The sequence below is a fragment of the Oncorhynchus kisutch genome, linkage group LG11 (genome assembly GCF_002021735.2).
Source record: "Oncorhynchus kisutch isolate 150728-3 linkage group LG11, Okis_V2, whole genome shotgun sequence".
NCBI lineage: Eukaryota > Metazoa > Chordata > Actinopteri > Salmoniformes > Salmonidae > Oncorhynchus > Oncorhynchus kisutch.
In genome coordinates, this window is record NC_034184.2 from 53,374,701 (window position 1) to 53,391,852 (window position 17,152).

The 17,152-nt window shown below is 41.9% G+C and overlaps 1 protein-coding gene across 2 annotated transcripts in view; it reads right to left on the reverse strand.

Annotated features, from left to right (window-relative positions):
- Positions 1–997: 997 nt before the first annotated feature.
- The window catches only part of LOC109899537 (enhancer of polycomb homolog 1-like), a 70,591-nt gene continuing 54,436 nt past the window's right edge, over positions 998–17,152 (reverse strand). For both annotated transcript variants that reach the window (XM_020494860.2, XM_020494859.2), the window contains 5 exons: positions 11,885–12,306; positions 3,786–3,940; positions 3,421–3,556; positions 2,791–3,214; positions 998–2,553 (listed from right to left, as the gene is read on the reverse strand). In XM_020494860.2, coding sequence (XP_020350449.1) covers positions 2,481–2,553; positions 2,791–3,214; positions 3,421–3,556; positions 3,786–3,940; positions 11,885–12,306 — 1,210 coding nt within the window. In that variant the 3' untranslated portion in view covers positions 998–2,480. The remainder of the gene's footprint in view (positions 2,554–2,790; positions 3,215–3,420; positions 3,557–3,785; positions 3,941–11,884; positions 12,307–17,152) is intronic.

Here is a 17,152-nt window from a genome sequence, read left to right on the forward strand (position 1 = left end):
TCCCCCCTTTGTTGCTCCACTCTGCTGTGAAGGCTTTCTTCAAGATGTTGAGACTTGCTTCCATTCAGCCACCAGAACATTAGTGAGGTCGGGCACTGATGTTGGGCGATTTGGCCTGGCTCACAGTTGATATTCCAATTCATCCCAAAGGTTTCGATGGGAAAGGGCTTTCCCCAAACGGTTGCCACGAAGTTGGAAGCACAGAATTGTCTAGAATGTCATTGTATGCTCTAGCCCAAACCATGAACAGCCCCAGACAATTATTCCTCATCCACCAAACTTTAGTTGGCACTACACATTCGGGCAGGTAGTGTTCTCCTGGCTTTCGCCAAACCCAGATTCATCCTTTGGTGAAGCTGATTCATCACTCCAGAAAATGCTTTTCCACTGCTCCAGAGTCCAATGGCGGCAAACTTTACACCACTCCAGTCGATGCTTGGCATCGCGCACCGTGTTCTTAGGCTGCTCGGTCATGGAAACCCAGCTCATGAGTTATTGTGCTGAAGTTGCTTCCAGGGGAGTTTGGAACTTGGTCGTGAGTATTGCAGAGGACAGATGATTTTTACGTGCTAGAGCACTCGGCGGTCCCATTCTGTGAGCTTGTGTGGCCAACAACTTTGTGGCTGAGCCGTTGTTGCTCCTAGACGTTTCTACTTCACAATAACAGCACATACAGTCGACAGGGGCAGCTCTAGCAGGGCAGAAATTTGACAAACTGACTTGTCAGAAAAGTGGCATCCTATGACGGTGCCACTTCAGTAAGGCCATTCTACTGCCAATGTTTGTCTATGGAGATGGCATGGGTGTGTTCGACTTCATACACCTGAGAGCACCTCCAAACAATACGATTACTCCAATACCAATATACACACACACACAACACTGTATGACATGAGTAGTTTCAAAATGACACATTTTTTATTCAGATGTAGATTTTTTGCTTACACACCCACACACGACCATGACATTCAACCAACAAAAGACAGCGAGCCACATAATCCACATAATGCCCTGGGCTTTATTGTCTGATTTTATCGTGAGAGTTCGGTCACTTTTTTTCACACAAAAATATATTTTTTCAGCCTCCAGGTGGGACAAGAAAACTTCAAGGATAAATCCTGCCATTGGACTGGGTATTCAGATTGTGACGACACAGACAAGTACAACTAGCAGCACTGTCTTTGTGCCTTACTCTTCACAGAAGAGAACACATAGTTCCCCAAGGGAAGGCACCCGATACTTGTGGTTTTTGGCCTTGCATCCTTCTGGGGAGAAAAGAGAAACGCACCCTTTCTCAATTAGCTAACCCCCTTCAAGATTTTTCTTGTCAGAAATAGGAATGATGATACACGTACAGCAATTTTAACTGTCATTCACCGCCCTTATAACCTATGCATGAACAATTAACAAAATAATGAAGTCTTTCAATACGAAGAAGCTTAATCATTTTTTACCACAAGAAAAATACAAAAATAACAATTCTGTTTACAAAAGAAATGAATTGTGAGAGGGGGGAGAGATACCATTGCATGAAAACTAGGGACAAATTATACAAAAGCAGCATTAAATATCAATCAAATCATTAGAAAAAAGAAAAAAATAGTGCTTTGAATCAGAAGCAGCAGGAAGAGACTTCATCCCTAGTTTTGTTACTTGTATCGGGATAACAATGTAAATGGAAGATACCGGGAAGAGATATAACCACACGAAGTAAAGTGAACCAAAGCTGACCTTCTCCTCTGGCTCCCCTCATCCCCAAAGAGTCTCTTTATGTCACTATTGAATTCCATATGATCCAAAGAAGTACAGGGACCCAAAAGGGGGAAAACCTGCTTTGTGTTCACAATATACAAAATACCCAGGAGTCCGTAGCTACCTAACATTTACTACAGCACAGGAACCAATGAAGGTACAGTGTACAAATAAACAAAAGAAAAAAACTGTAAACACAGCACAATAAATAGATAACAGCAGGCTCTGCAACATGCAAGTCATGAAACGTCTTAATTTGAAACTTTCATCTATAGTTTATCGCTTTTTTCTTTTCATTCCCAAGTGCAAAACATCACAAATGAATAAGTTTCTGTATTCAAGTAACGTATATACAAGGGGGTATTACAAATATGTAGTTATAGTACAGATACTATTTAGCCATATTCATATTTTACAAGACGTCAATTTTTACTCATTAACGAATACAAAAACAAAACAAATATTAAAAAAGCATGAGATGAGAATTGCAACAATACATTCCCACAGTTGCCGTGGAAACGTGTCTGTCCGTACTACGTATGTAGTCTTATGTGTGTGGAGTCCCACCTGCTGCCCTATTTGCATTCCCAATGCTACGGTGCACAGCACCTAAAGAGTGAACTCAGAGGGTAGCAGCAGACTCTAAGCAAAGAACTGGTTGTGCAGCAGAGGGTTGGGTAGTGTTGGGGCTGCCTGTCATGGCAGCTAGCTGCACCACCACCACTCTGCTACGTCACCTCCATGGCCACTGTGTTGTCAGTTATACTGTTTAGAGCTGGCTTGTCTTGATTGTGATTATCTCTGGAGGAGGAATACAAACAGTGTCAAACTTCTGTTATAATACACAGCTCCCACTAGACACATGGCTTAGGCATGACATTAGGCAATCAAGACATGGCACCAGATTCAATATAAAAAGTACACTACTTTTGACCACTTCCCAAAGGGCTGTGGTGAAATGTAGTGCACTACAGAGAATAGGCTACCATTTGCGAGACATACATAGTACATCAGTCAGAGAATGTCAACTCATCTCACCTGGATCCTATGTCCATGGTAGAATCCCCGGTGACATTGTTGGGCATCTGACAGTTGGTGTTGGCAGCCCTCTTTAAGGCAGAGGAGGGCACGGCTCCCAGGGCCCTGGGTATGTGGCGTGTGGTGGTGCCGCCCAGGCTGGGGAGGGCAGGGGAGGAGGATGAGGGGGGAACGCTCAGACGGATGTTATTTGCAATCAGGACCTGAGTGGTGGTGGGGGAGGTGTTTGCAGCATTATTACCCAGGTGGGTGTGATGGGCATTGGGAGGGAATGTGAGAGAAGAGGCCGTGACGGGGGACGGAGAGGTAGAGGAGTGGTTGGACGAGGGCTGGAGGAAGGTGGGGGTTGATGGAGGAGGGGTGAGAGTCTGGTTGCTATTAGGGTGGTGGGTGGTGCTGGCCAGGTGTAAGCTCTTGTACACTCCTGAGAGAGATGGGGAAAGACAAAATACATTTACAAGAGATCAATTGAGGAAGTGTTCAATGTAACACTTGACTTGCAATGACTGATAAGTGGCTGACTAAGTCACTCTGGATAAGAGCGTCTGCTAAAATTACTAACATTTAACTCCCCAGTCTCATTTATTTCATTTGCTATGAAGTGAACGACAGATCAGCGGTGCTGCTCACCTGAGCCTGGGAGGACCCCGTTGACTCCACTTCCCAGAACCCCCTCCTCCTTGAAGGCCATCAGCTGGTCCGTGGTCACCAGGGCAGAGGCAGCAAACTGGGCGCTGGCCGAGTCTAATGTCTTAGAGATTATACACTGGAGGGGAGGGAGGACAAAGCGACCAAGTCAGACATTCTACATACCATTGAAGAAATAAAATGCTCAAAAGGAATGATAGTGTTTCCCCTAATATATTTTATGAAGGGGCTAGAGGGGGGCCTGCCATGCCTTTACAATGGTAGGGGAAACGCTGGGTGAAATACACATCGACAGGGCTATTTTGGAGCTTTGTGTGTGGTGTGTGTGTGAAGGAGTGGTGTCTGACCTGTGTGTTGGGTGGTGTTGCTGTGGATGTTGTAGTAGTAGAGGATGTGTCTGTGTTGGGCTGTGTCTGTTGCTGATGTTGAATCTGCTCCAGCTGCTGTTTCTGCATCAGGGCCAGCTGCTCCTGGTGCTGCTGGTACTGCTCTGCTGTGAACGCTACACAGATACAGGATAACAGTGTTATAACACACAAGGGTTATACACACAGGAGAATGAAGAGTTGAGGTAATATGCAGATCCTATCTCTCCACCAGTCATAGATAAAGCAAAGAAATACCTGCACAGTGCACACAGTAGGCTATATGCCACTCCCATATATACAAAACGTTTAAGTCTTATCGCCTCCTTCAAGGCTGACTGACCTTGTAGCTTGTCATCTAGATCAACATTCAATATCTTCACCAAGCTGGTGTGAAGTACCAGTGGTCTGGCTTTGGCTCCAAGTGAGAGCAGGTCTGTGTGCGTCTTGCTGATTTCCATCTCTAAGGCAGCCGAACGTTCTAGGCAGCTGAGCGTGTATACAGACCGGTAAAAAGTGTGTGACAATGAGTTTGTTTTGCGTCGCAATATATGCTGATATTCTGGCGAGAGTAAATAGCTGCATGTAACTCATCAGCTAAGAAGAACATGAAGTCGCTCGACTGCCTGTTTGTACAAACATGTCAATAATGTATTTTGTGTAAAACATGTAAATAGCTGCATTTAGCCTACTCCCCTCCTGAAGAACAAACATGAAATGGTGCTTATACTTACTGAGGCACGGAATGCAATAGTTCTAACAGTTGTGTAAAACATGAAGTTGGTAGGCTAACCCATGAACGAAGGCAATCAGAGGGGGGAGTGGCAGTGGAGCACGCCACACAGCTGGTACGTAGGCAGCGGAGTGAGCACTCGGCTACAGGAAAAAAAATGCTCCGAAATATCTATTTTTAGCCTGGGAAAATTGGGATACAGAAACTCTATCGTAGCCACTCCATTATCTAAAATACATTCTCAATACACAACCTACACTTAACCAGCCGCTCTGCTTTGGGAGTAAATCTTTCCAGGTTTGAGATGGGGAATGTAACCTCTAATCAGGTCACTATGTCAAAGTGTTGACTTGAGTCCATACAAATACATCCTTCAGAACAATTGAGCCTGAAGATTGCTTTATCAGGAGAAAAACCAGGTTAGCTATGAACTACCTTCTATGGTTATCCTTTGATCTAAGCAAAACAGGTGTCAAAGCCACTGAATCGCCAGAACATAACCTACTCTAACACAAATCCGCCTAGTGACATCAAAAGCCAACAAGGTGAACACAGCAACGCTCACATGGCAAAAAATGCCTCCCCAAAATTGTAATGCAGTTTAATGCCTGGCCTAGCACAACACAAGGGGGTATGAAAAGAAAACACACATTTGAGCGTTCTGACATCAAACAGCATTCTAAAACGTACATTCCTGTGAGGTATATACTGACCTTTAGACACTAACATGACTATCACGGTTAAACTCCAATCAAGCCAATATTCTAGCTTGAGACACTGCAGTATGCAGCAGACTCCCCCTCTACTCTATGGCCAATGACCCTGACACCCCAGCACCTCTTCTGAATCTATTTACACAACAACATTTATACAACACCTGAGCCAGGAGAACAGGAATGAATGTATTCTCAGGAATGAATGCATTCTAATAAGGAAGCATTCATTGTATGAATTAGGGCTGTCCCCCAACTTTAAAACACATCTGTTGACCAAGAGTAGTCTGTCCTTTCAACCAAATGATTGGTAGATATTTTTAAGCATGCATTTTTCATATATAGACACCATCTGTCAGCTTTTCCCCAAAGCTTGGTGATTAGTTGATTATTTGAATGAGCTGTGTAGTGCTAGGGTAAAAAACAATTATTTCTGATGAAAAAATTAAGACAATGAGTTGAGGGAGCCAGAGATCAAGATAACCAGAAAAAATGAAAAACTTTGCGACCCTCCTCCTCCCCTTTGCAGATCTGAATTACTGAGAAGCGCCACAGCTTATTAGTGATGGGGAGTTAAAACTAAAATCAGACAACCCCAGTTGGGCACATTTATACATAGGCCAGGTAGCCCAGGCCTAACTTCTAGCAGTGTTTTCCATTGGCATTTTCCACCTCATATGAACTTATGGCTTGTGGCGCTATTTTCACGTCCGGTTGAAAAGTGTGCCCAAAGTAAACTGCCTGCTAAGGCCCAAAAGCTAGGATATGCATATTATTAGTAGATTTGGATAGAAAACACTGAAGTTTCTAAAACTGTTTGAATGATGTCTGTGAGTATAACAGAACTCGGAAAATCTGAGGTTTGCGGTTTTTGAAGTGATTGCCTATCCAATATACAGTGTACATTTGGCCCGATTACACTTCCTAATGCTTCCACTAGATGTCAACAGTCTTCAGAACCTTGTTTGATGCTTCTACTGTGAAGGGGGAGCGAATAAGAGCTGTTTGAATCAGGGGTCTGGCAGAATGCCTTGAGTTTAGTCACGCAAGCTCCGTTCTTTTTAATTTCTAAACACAAAGGAATTGTCCGGTTGGAATATTATTGAAGATTTATGATAAAAACACCCTAAAGATTTATTCTATACATCGGTTGACATGTTTCTTTTGACTTTGTCGTCTGGACTTAGTGCTCACGCCTTGTGCATTTGGATTACTGGACGAAACGCTAACAAAAAGGAGGTATTTGGACATAAATGATAGACTTTATCGAACAAAACAAACATTTATTGTGGAACTGGGATTCCTGGGAGTGCATTCTGATGAAGATCAAAGGTAAGTGAATATTTACAATGTTATTTGTTACTTCTGTTGACTCCAACATGGCGGATATTTCTTTGGCTGGATTGGGCTCTGAGCGCCGTACTCAGATTATGCTTTTTCCGTAAAGTAAAAAAAAAATCTGACACAGCGGTTGCATTAACCTGTTATGGCTGGATCGCCGTACAGGGATCAACATCGGGGGAAATTTCAGAGTGACAACTAAAAATACAACTTCGTAACATTAAACATTCTTGAAAATGCAAGTGTCTTACACCCTTCAAAAGATTAGAATCTTGGTAAACTACATTTTCCAATTTAAAATAGCCATTACAGAGAACAATTACCATGCTTTTGTTTGAGAAGAGCAATCAACAACAAGAACATTTTTCGCCATGACAGTTTTTACACATTCACATCTGAAGGTAAAATTATGACTTTACATTCTGATATCTTGCTCTTATTTCTCTTCCTGAGGGTCCCAGTGATCAAATGAAGTGCAGTTTTCTTTGATAAAATCAATTTTTATAGCCTAAATCGAAACATTATGAAAACCGTTTGTGCCGTGAATTCCATCTATACATTTTTTACAGAGCAGTCGACGTGATTACCCACCGTAAACAATCGTTTATCTAGTCATGGTTGGTTTCAGTGCATTCCTCTGGATGTTTGCAACACAGCCAAACGTCATTGTTTTTTTTGAGGGGAGTATTGACCGAAGTGAACTGATTTGAAGACAACGAGCAATGACTACCGTACGCACCAATAATTTTCGTGAAGCTTCATTGATTGACTATATTTCTGCCCAATGACCACTGATCTTCTTGAAATCTAGCTGGGTAGATAGCCAATGAGCTGAGGTAAACGCCAGTATGTAATGGTTTTGGGTTGGACCACAATTCCTTGTTTGTAATCGCACGCGCAGGGAACTCCATTCTCGCCTTGACGATCAGAGGAGTTGCTGTAAGGCTTTTTACGCGCAGCTGTATTTCAGAAAGTTGTAGTTTCAACGATTTCATTGAAGATATCATGGCGAATAAATCATGTAAAGCAAAGTCAAACTCTAAAGTGAAAGTGAAAAAGTGAAAGTGAGAGATTTTTTGTTTGAGGAATCTTGGAGTGTTATGATTCAAACGAACTGAGGAGCTGTTTCTGCAAGGACAGGACGTACTTCTGGACGGGTAAGTGCTAATGCCGTTTTATGAAATATATATATATTATATAAAAATTGCAATGAAATGTGTGGTTTGTTTGTATGTATATATATATATAATTTTTTTTCTTCCCATGTCAGATTATATTTTCCATTTTTTTATTCAAATGGAATGGAGTAGAACAGCAAACACACATGCCACACATGCTACTCCTCTTCACTTCATTTCCATATGAAATAGCCATTGGGTGCTGGGGGCGAGTGCAGGCCCACATCAATGGCCGGAGTTGAATGAAACAGCACTTCACCTTAGTGACTGTTCCCTCTGCTCTATACAATACATATCTGTTTATATGTGATGATAAAAGGCTCATACAATACAAATGTTTTTTAAATGTTTTCTTTCACAGTGATAGCGACTCCGACTGGGAGCCCCCGGTGCCAAGCTGCCCGCTCTACCTCTGCCCCCAGTGGTGTTCATATGCCACAGTTCATTACTGCAGGCATGACTGTGCCTCAGGGCCAAAGGGGCACAGCATGGAGGCGTCGTTGTGTTCTGTGTCGCATGAAATGCACCACTTGTTCAGTTTGCCTCTGCTTTACATCAGAAAGAGACTGCTATGGGACATGGCACAGACAGCAAAATATTGTGACGAGCACCTCCAAGGGGTATACTGTTTTTTCCATTTAGCATGGGTGACTTCATGCTAAATGTCATGTAGCTCACCCATTCCTGAAGTTATCAGTCTGAAACTTTTCACACCTACAGTTGCCCTCTTGTGTTATCCATCAAAAGTATCTCCAGCATCCTATTCTAGTACATGTGAAAGATGATACTACAACAATAAAACACAGAAAATGTATGCTCTTTCTTTTTCTTTTCTTCCACCAGATCTGTGTTATATTCTCCTACATTCAATTAACATTTCCACAAACTTCAGAATGTTTCCATTCAAATGATACCAAGAATATGCATATCCTTGCCTCTGGGGCTGAGCTACAGGCAGTTAGATTAGGGTATGTCTTCAGGCGGAAATTGAGAACAAAGGGATGTAGCCATAACAGGTTAAGGAGAAGTCTTTCTTTAATTCTGTGAATAACACTTGTATATTTTATCAATGTTTATTATGATTATTTCTGCTAAATCACCGGATGTTTTGGAATCAAAACATTACTGCACGTAACGCGCCAATGTAAACAGATTTTTGGATATAAATATGCACATTATCGAACAAAACATACATGTATTGTGTAACATGAAGTCCTATGAGTGTCATCTGATGAAGATCAAAGGTTAGTGATTCATTTTCTCTGACTCGACTCCTCTCATTGGCTGGGAAATTGGCAGGGTTTTTCCGTGACTTGGTGGTGACCTAACATAATCATTTGTGGAGCTTTCGCTGTAAAGCATTTTTGAAATCAGACACTGTGGCTGGATTAACGAGAATTTTATCTTTAAAATAGTGCCTAATACTTGTATGTTTGAGAAATTTGATTTATGAGATTTCTGTTGATTTGGCGCCCTGGATGGATTTGGATTTTTAGCTTGCTTCAGCCTGCAAACTGAGTTAATTCACCCGTTTCCATACGTTTCATTTTAAAACATTTATCTTACAAATAAGTTGTTTAATCTAACTGCTTAACTATTTATATGTACATGGAATTGTAGGTGTTTTTTAAAACAATTTCCCCCACTAATCTTCACAGGAAAATGCCACGGGCACTATCTGATGTGTGGCGACATTTCACTGCAGCTAAGGTATAGGGAAAAGCTGTGTACATTTGCAAATACTGTGTCAAATCATATGTTTAGAATGCAACAAAGACGCAGAATCCTCTGGCCTAGTGCATAAAGTCCCCTCAGCGCTCACAACAAGCAACCTCTGACATAAGTCCCTCCTCCTAATCAAGGTAAAAATTATGAATCAGACACCTTATCGATAGCAACAGCTCATGGTCCTCCTGGAATCAGAAGATTTTTTTTGACTCAATGGAGGAACATAGAGAAATGCTGATGGATGTCTTGCTCGAACTGTGTATGCAACAGGTTCACCTTTGATGCTCACAGTCAATGTGTATTGGAAGAGATATCACAATGTTCATCGTCCAACATACACTTACATAACATAATCTACTCATTTGCTAGATGCAACAGAGTTCAAGTAAATGTCAAGCAAATCATAGAGAATGCAGACTGTATTGCAATCATCTCTGATGGGGAGTTGAATGTTTGCGGGCAAGGAATAATTAACTACATCATCTCCACCCCTCAACCAGTATTCTACAAGAGCATAGACACAAGGGACAACAGACACGGACGGTCTCTACATTGCAGATAAGCTGATAAGCTGAAGGCAGTCAATGCCCTTGGACCACAGAAGGCACTTGCACTGCTGTGAACATGAAGGTTGCTTGGTCTAAAGTGGAAAGAGTCCTACCCTCACATCACACCCATTGGCTATGCTGCTCATGCATTGAATCTGCTCCTCAAGGACATCATGGCACTGAAAACCATGGATACACTACAAGAAAGCCAAGGAAATGGTTAGGTATGTGAAGGGTCATCAAGTTAAAGCAGCAATCTACCTCACCAAGCAAAGTGAGAAGAATAAGAGCACCACATTGAAGCTGCCCAGCAACACCTGAGTTTCTTAGAAATGGCCATATCACAATCTGCCTATATGGACAGCCCCATCAAGAGGATCCTCCTGGATGATGTATTTTGGTAGTGGTAAGCAGCCAGAAACTCCTGAAACCCATAGCAGTAATCGTTGCACGGATTGAGGGAGACAATGCCATCCTGTCTGATGTTCAGACTCTGCTTGCAGATGTAACAGAAGAAAACTGTACTGCCCTGCCCACTTCACTGTTGCGCTGAAATACATCAAAAAGCATGAAGACTTCCGCCTGAAGCCCATACACGCCACAGCATACATGTTGCACGCCAAGTATGCTGGCAAGAGCATCCTGTCTGGTGCAGCTAAATACAAATATATTGTATGTCACAATCATTATTAAAAAATTAATTTAAAAGTTTCCCCCCCGGCTTGGGCTCATATATAGGCCTATGTGTATGCACAAGCTCCAACATGCCTATGGATGTTTGGAATTAAAATCAATCAACTTATGAAGTGATGTCCATTTTGTTGCGTTAGGCTTCGAAACATCCCCAAAAACCATGTTATACACTCAGTTACAACCTGTTGAACTTCTTTCTTCAAATTGATCAATCAGTGTGTTTTAAAGTGAGATGTGATTTTCGATTGCATGTGCATTGATGTCAGTGGTTAGCGGGATAAATAGAGCCCTGAGAACCAGGCCATTAGCAAATTGATGGTCTTTAGCGATTTGCGTATTCCCAACACAAATCAGAGTGCACAAAAGGAGATTACGGTCATGACTCATGACCGCTGGTGCTGTGACAGTAATAAGGTCACCGCAACAGACCTACGGTCACAGCAACAGACATGCGCGCACGCACACGGTCAATGAAAATATGGCAGCTCACAATTCAAGTCATGGAGAAATTTTACAATTACACCCCTCCCCACACACTCAAAGCCTGCTGATTTCAGATTTTTCCCACTAAACCTTCATAGCTCTTCCAGAACAGAAAAACTATTCAAGAGATTATGATCATGTAACAAGGTCAAAACAAAACAACCACCTCCTTTACCTGCCTGACAAACTCTTTACAATCTCTAAAGATAATTTCTAAAAAGAGAATGCGTATCCTGCATAACATCGACATAGTGCCCTAATGCAAGAGGGTGGAATGCGGCACCCCTTTCCCCTTATAGTGCACAATTATTATTATTTTTTTTTTTTTACCAAAGTCCTATGGGCCCTGGGTCAAAAGCATCTCAGAGTAGGAGTGCTAATCTAGGATCAGGTTCTCTCTACTATTTGTTATATTTAAAAGTCAAAACAGAATGTCAGAAACACACCCCATCACAGGGCTGGGGTCAATCCCATTTACATTCAGGAATCAGAAGCAAATTAGCATGCACCGTCAGGCCTATACCTGCATTGCGTAAAGCAAAGTAGTGAGTGACAGAAACAAAGTACTCAGTACTCTCAAGCAGGCTACCTGATGCCTGAATACTAGCATAAACCTCCTTAGGTAGGGATGAGTGCTCCAGCACAGGACAGTGGACTAACTCACCGGTGACGGGGGTAGCTCCAGGGCCAGTGCAGGGTCGGGTGTTAACTCCACTCCCAAGGAGCTTGCTATGTCCCGAGGACGTAGTCCGGTTAAATCCTCTATAGCGTGAGATGTCGCCTCCACCCAGGGGGTGATGGGATAGTGTCCGCGGCCTAAAGTGCCTCCAGCGGCACGACTTAATGTTCAAAAGAATCTCACTGAGGTCCACAGATGACGACAAAGAGGGGATGGAGGAGGAGGGGTGGTGGTTGTTGGAAGTATTGGTTCGGACCGAGGTATTGGCGTCTGAGGTACTGGCTGGCTCTACGTTGCGGAGAGGAGAGCTTGTGGAAGATGAGTCTTGAAGTGGTTCGGTTTCGGGGTCCGAGTCCAGGCTGTGGAAAATGCTGTCCAGGTCTGTGTGTGCTCTGTCCAGTAACAGCCTGAAACATAATCAGAAAGACACTCTTTACAAATCACAGTAGGGACGCAAATTCCAGTCAATTTTGCTGCCTACTAAGCGGCCCCCATTGACGGGTTAACAAACGGTTAAAAACTAGTTCCAGTAAAATTACGCAACAACCCCAAAATCTCTGCATGGGTACAAGAAATGAACATTTTTCATAACTAGCTTAAGAAATTTGACAATAGCAAGTCTATCTTCTCATTATTGAACATGCAACTAAACTACTGTTATGAAGTAGACAATGTAATACATTGCATTTCCGACAGTGTGGGAAAACAGTGTTCTAAAAAAGACGCACCTGGTGCAAGCAGGTTCATGTGACAGAGATAAACATCTCCGTTAGAAACTTAGTGGGGAAATCTGAACATGCAAGAGAAAGATAGGAAATCTAAACATGCAAGAACTAGGATAGGTTGTTAAAATTATAACAATTGTGCCTTTGGCTTCAGGACAATGAAAGGAAGTTTATGAAAACCAGTAGAACAGGAGAGTAATGCTAAGAAACTTTTCGGTTGCTAGCTTAGCCATTGTTCGCTGCTGCATGCTGCTCCTCTGTCTCTCCCTCTGCAGCAGCCAGTGTTGCAAATTTAGTGACATTGAGTTCAGACCCCTCCAACAACTTTTCTTGGTAGAGGAGGCTAGCGTCAAATTCAGCTACTTTTCAGGCTGCCTTTGGGGAGTTTTGACAGAGGATTTCTATGGTTTTGAAAACATTTAGCGAGTTTCCCCACTCAATTCTGCTTCAAACGAGAGTGGGAAAAGCTGTCTATGAAACAGATGTCACAGCAACAGCACACACACAGGTAAAGAAGCACAAGCTGAGGGGGTGTGTGCCAGGTGAGGGGACCGCAGTTGGGCTTCAGCAAGGCAAATTGGTGCTGTGGCGTCATCGGGGCAACGGCAAAACGTAATTTAGTGATTATCTGAAAAATAGTCTGCAACACTGGCTGCTACAGTCTGCGTCGCTTAGTAACATGTCTCCGCTCTGGTTTGCTCGTAGAGACCAGGTGTTCAAACTTTCACTCAGGCCCCCCTCCAGCAACAGGGAACATATCACGCCTGCGCGGACACCACATCTATTTCTATAGGCACAAGTACTGTTAATGAACAACACCCCTCTTGTTGGTGGAGAGTCATGTCTAATGTATATTCATGTGATATTTAAGCGACTCAAACATTTAAAAAATCTATGGGCTAAAAAACCTAGCTAAAAATGTTCTGACATGGGCCAGTTGATCTGGACATTTCTGACAAGTTATAAATAGCCCGCTACGGTGTGCACTGACTGACATGGCAAGAGGAAAACTGATTATGGTTTACCCAATTTCAAAATTGCACCTTGTGCATCCTACTATTACAACTTTCAAGAGTAAGTTGAAAGCCGGACTGAGTTTCTTAAAATATATACACTACATGGCTAAAAGTATGCTACACGGCTCAAAGTATGCTACAGCATACAATGACATTCTAGATGATTCTGTGCTTCCAACTTTGTGGCAACAGTTTGTGGAAGGCCCTTTCCTGTTTCAGCATGACAATGTCATCGTGCACAAAGCGAGGTCTACGCAGAAATGGTTTGTTGAGATCAGTATGGAAGAACTTGACTGGCCTGCACAGAGCCCTGATCTCAAACCCATCGAACACCTTTGGGATGAATTGGAATGCCGACGGAGTCAGGCCTGATCACCCAACATCAGTGCCCGACCTCACTAATGCTCATGGCTGAATGGAAGCAAGTCATGCATGTTCCAACATCTAGTGGAAAGCCTTCCCAGAAGAGTGGAGGGAGGCTATTACAGCAGCAAAAGGGGGACCAATTCCATATTAACGCCCATGATTTTGGAATGAGATGTTCGGCGAGGAATGACTTTTGGTCATGTAGTGTATTTTTTTGTCTGGGGGAGTAGCAATGTATCCATCTAATTGTTTCCGGCACTGAGCAAATTTCAGGTCTGCTGAGCACAAACGTGAGCGTGTGAAAATTCTGTGCAACTTTCAAAGCACATTTACTATGATCACTGTGACTATACCCACTTTAAGTTACAGTTTTAACAGTGGCCATGTAGGCTACTGTGGCTATTTCATCATAATGTAGGCCTACCATCAAAAACTCTGGAGAAAATGAATCCCATAACATAGTAACATGGAAATAGCTGTTCTATCATTCAACCTACAGTAGCAGCCAATGTGTGGTTTTCAATGTAGGCTTACATTCCATCAGACTTTTGAATAAAAAAAGAAAAACATACAGGGCTTGACATAAACCTGTTTATCCACTTGTGCTTCAGAAAAGGGGACAACTGAATAGGTTGTGTTTGATGCAAGAAACCACTTAAAATAAACCACATTATTCCCATACCATTATTACAGAGAATCAGAAATTATACTACCCTCTCCCTATTGGCTACTTAGCTTATTCAGGCCCAAAATACAACACTGACCCATATAAAAATAAATAAAGCTCTTTACCTGACTTGCGTTTCAAAGAGGTCTAGAAAGGTACACATTTTGTGCTTTCTTGGGAAATCACTTACTCCCCTATAGCCAACTATAAATTACCTGGCTAATAAATAACTCACTAACTAGCAGAGGATATGAACAAAATGTGCACAAATGGCTACACGCAGCACTCGCTTTCACCTCAAAACAGGAGCATCTACTCATGTCGTAAACAGTCCAGTTCAGAGTAAATGGCACAGATCCACATATGGCAATGGTATATTTGCATATAGGCCAACTGCAGGTTGTTCATGCCGCAAAGGTCTGTGTAGAATCCAACTCCGATGCGTTCTGCCGACCAACAAAATCTCTTGCATAGTTAGTTTTGTTTCAGTATGTTGCATTGAAAGTGGCTAATATTGCATGGGTTCGATCACAATTGCCACAGTAAAGGGAAGCGTTGACAGTGTTAACAGAGAAAACTCTAGAACACTGGTCACCAACCTTTTGAGTCAAGATCACGGAGTCCAACAAAGCCGAGAACTACCGCTTATGTTTTAAGTCAAGCAGCGACAAAAAATCTAAGCCTATACAACATTAACCAATTAAAAACAGTATTTTAGCAGAGGATTTGGGGTAAGCTTTTGGCCCAATACATTACCACTGCATATTGGCTTTGCTTGAATTGCCCTGCCAATGCATTGCTGTTTGGAACATAAAACAATATATACAGTAGCAGTCACACAACTACTCATTCAAGGGTTTTTATAGATTTTCTCTGTTTCCTACATTGAATAGTGAAGACATCAAAACTTTTTTTTTTTTTAAACACATGGAATCATGTAGTACCCAAAACCAAAAAAGTTTAATAATTCTAAATATATTTTATATTCTTCAAAGTAGTCACCACCCTTAGCCTTGATGACAGCTTTGCACACTCTTGGCATTCTCTCAACCAGCTTCACCTGGAATGCTTTTTCAACAGTGTTGAATGAGTTACCACATATGCTGAGCACTTGTTGGTTGCTTGTCCTTCACTCTGTGGTCCAACATCCAAAACCATCTCAATTAGGTGATTGTGTCTCAAAGACACAGTGGTTGGAACCAAAGGACAGTTTTCCACCGGTCTAATGTCCATTGCTCTTGTTTCATGACCCAAGCAAGTCTCTTATTATTATTAGTGTCCTTTAGTAGTGGTTTCTTTGAAGCAATTCAACCATGAAGGCCTGATTCACAGTCTCCTCTGAACAGTTAATGTTGAGATGTGTCTGTTACTTGAACTATGTGAAGCATTTATTTGGGCTGCAATCTGAGGAGCAGTTAACTAATGAACTTATCCTCTGCAGAAGAGGTAACTCTGGGTCTTCCTTTCCTGTGGCGGTCTTCATGAGTCAGTTTCGTTACTTTGAAGAAGCGCAAATATATTTAGATATGTTTAACACTTTTTTTGGTTACTAGATGATTCCATGTGTGTTATTTCATAGTTTTGATGTCGTTGCTATATTTCTACAATATAGAAAATAGTAAAAATGAAGAAAAACCCTGGAATAAGTAGGTATGTCCAAACTTTTGACTGGTACTGTACACATTTCAACATTTGAGTTAGGCTATATGATCACACCAGTAATAGATCCGTTGTTGTATTACATGTCGCACAGCTGAGTATACATTTCTCCCAAAAAATGTATTTGTCACATGCGCCGAAAACAAACAGGTGTGGACTTTAGCGTGAAATGCTTACTTACAAGCCCTTAACCAACAATGCACTTTTAAAGAAAATAGAGTTAAGAATATATTTACTAAATAAACTAAAGTAAAACATGTAAAAAAAAAAAAAAAGTTACAAAATATCAAGGATGAGGCTACATACAGGAGGCTACATTACCTTGACTAGCCTTGACCGGCTAGTCAAGGTAATAATTTTAAAAAAGCGCCTTTAATTTTACTGGGCTGATGGTGCCTGCATCTGATGGTCGGTCTCAGTGGAGGGAGAGAGCAGCAGACTGATGGTGGTGGATCCCCTCAGTTTGGGAACCACTCCACTAGACACTAAGCCATTAGTTTACGTTAAACGCAAGTCACTTTCTAACTATAAACCCATTGTAAATTTTTTGGAACGTGACACTGTTCCGGTTTTATGACTGACCAGATGTTAAATTCTGACACCTACAGTATTTAATTAAACAAAATAACGCAAATCAACCTATAAACATATGCATGACTGGACAAATATAACTGTTAACATACCCTAAATCACTTTATTGATAAGACTGATGCGGCACCCTATTCCCTACATAGTGCATTACTTTTGAGAAAGGCCCATTGGTGGAAAATAGGGTGCCATTTGGTCAAAAGTAGTACACTGTACAGGGAATAGTGTTACA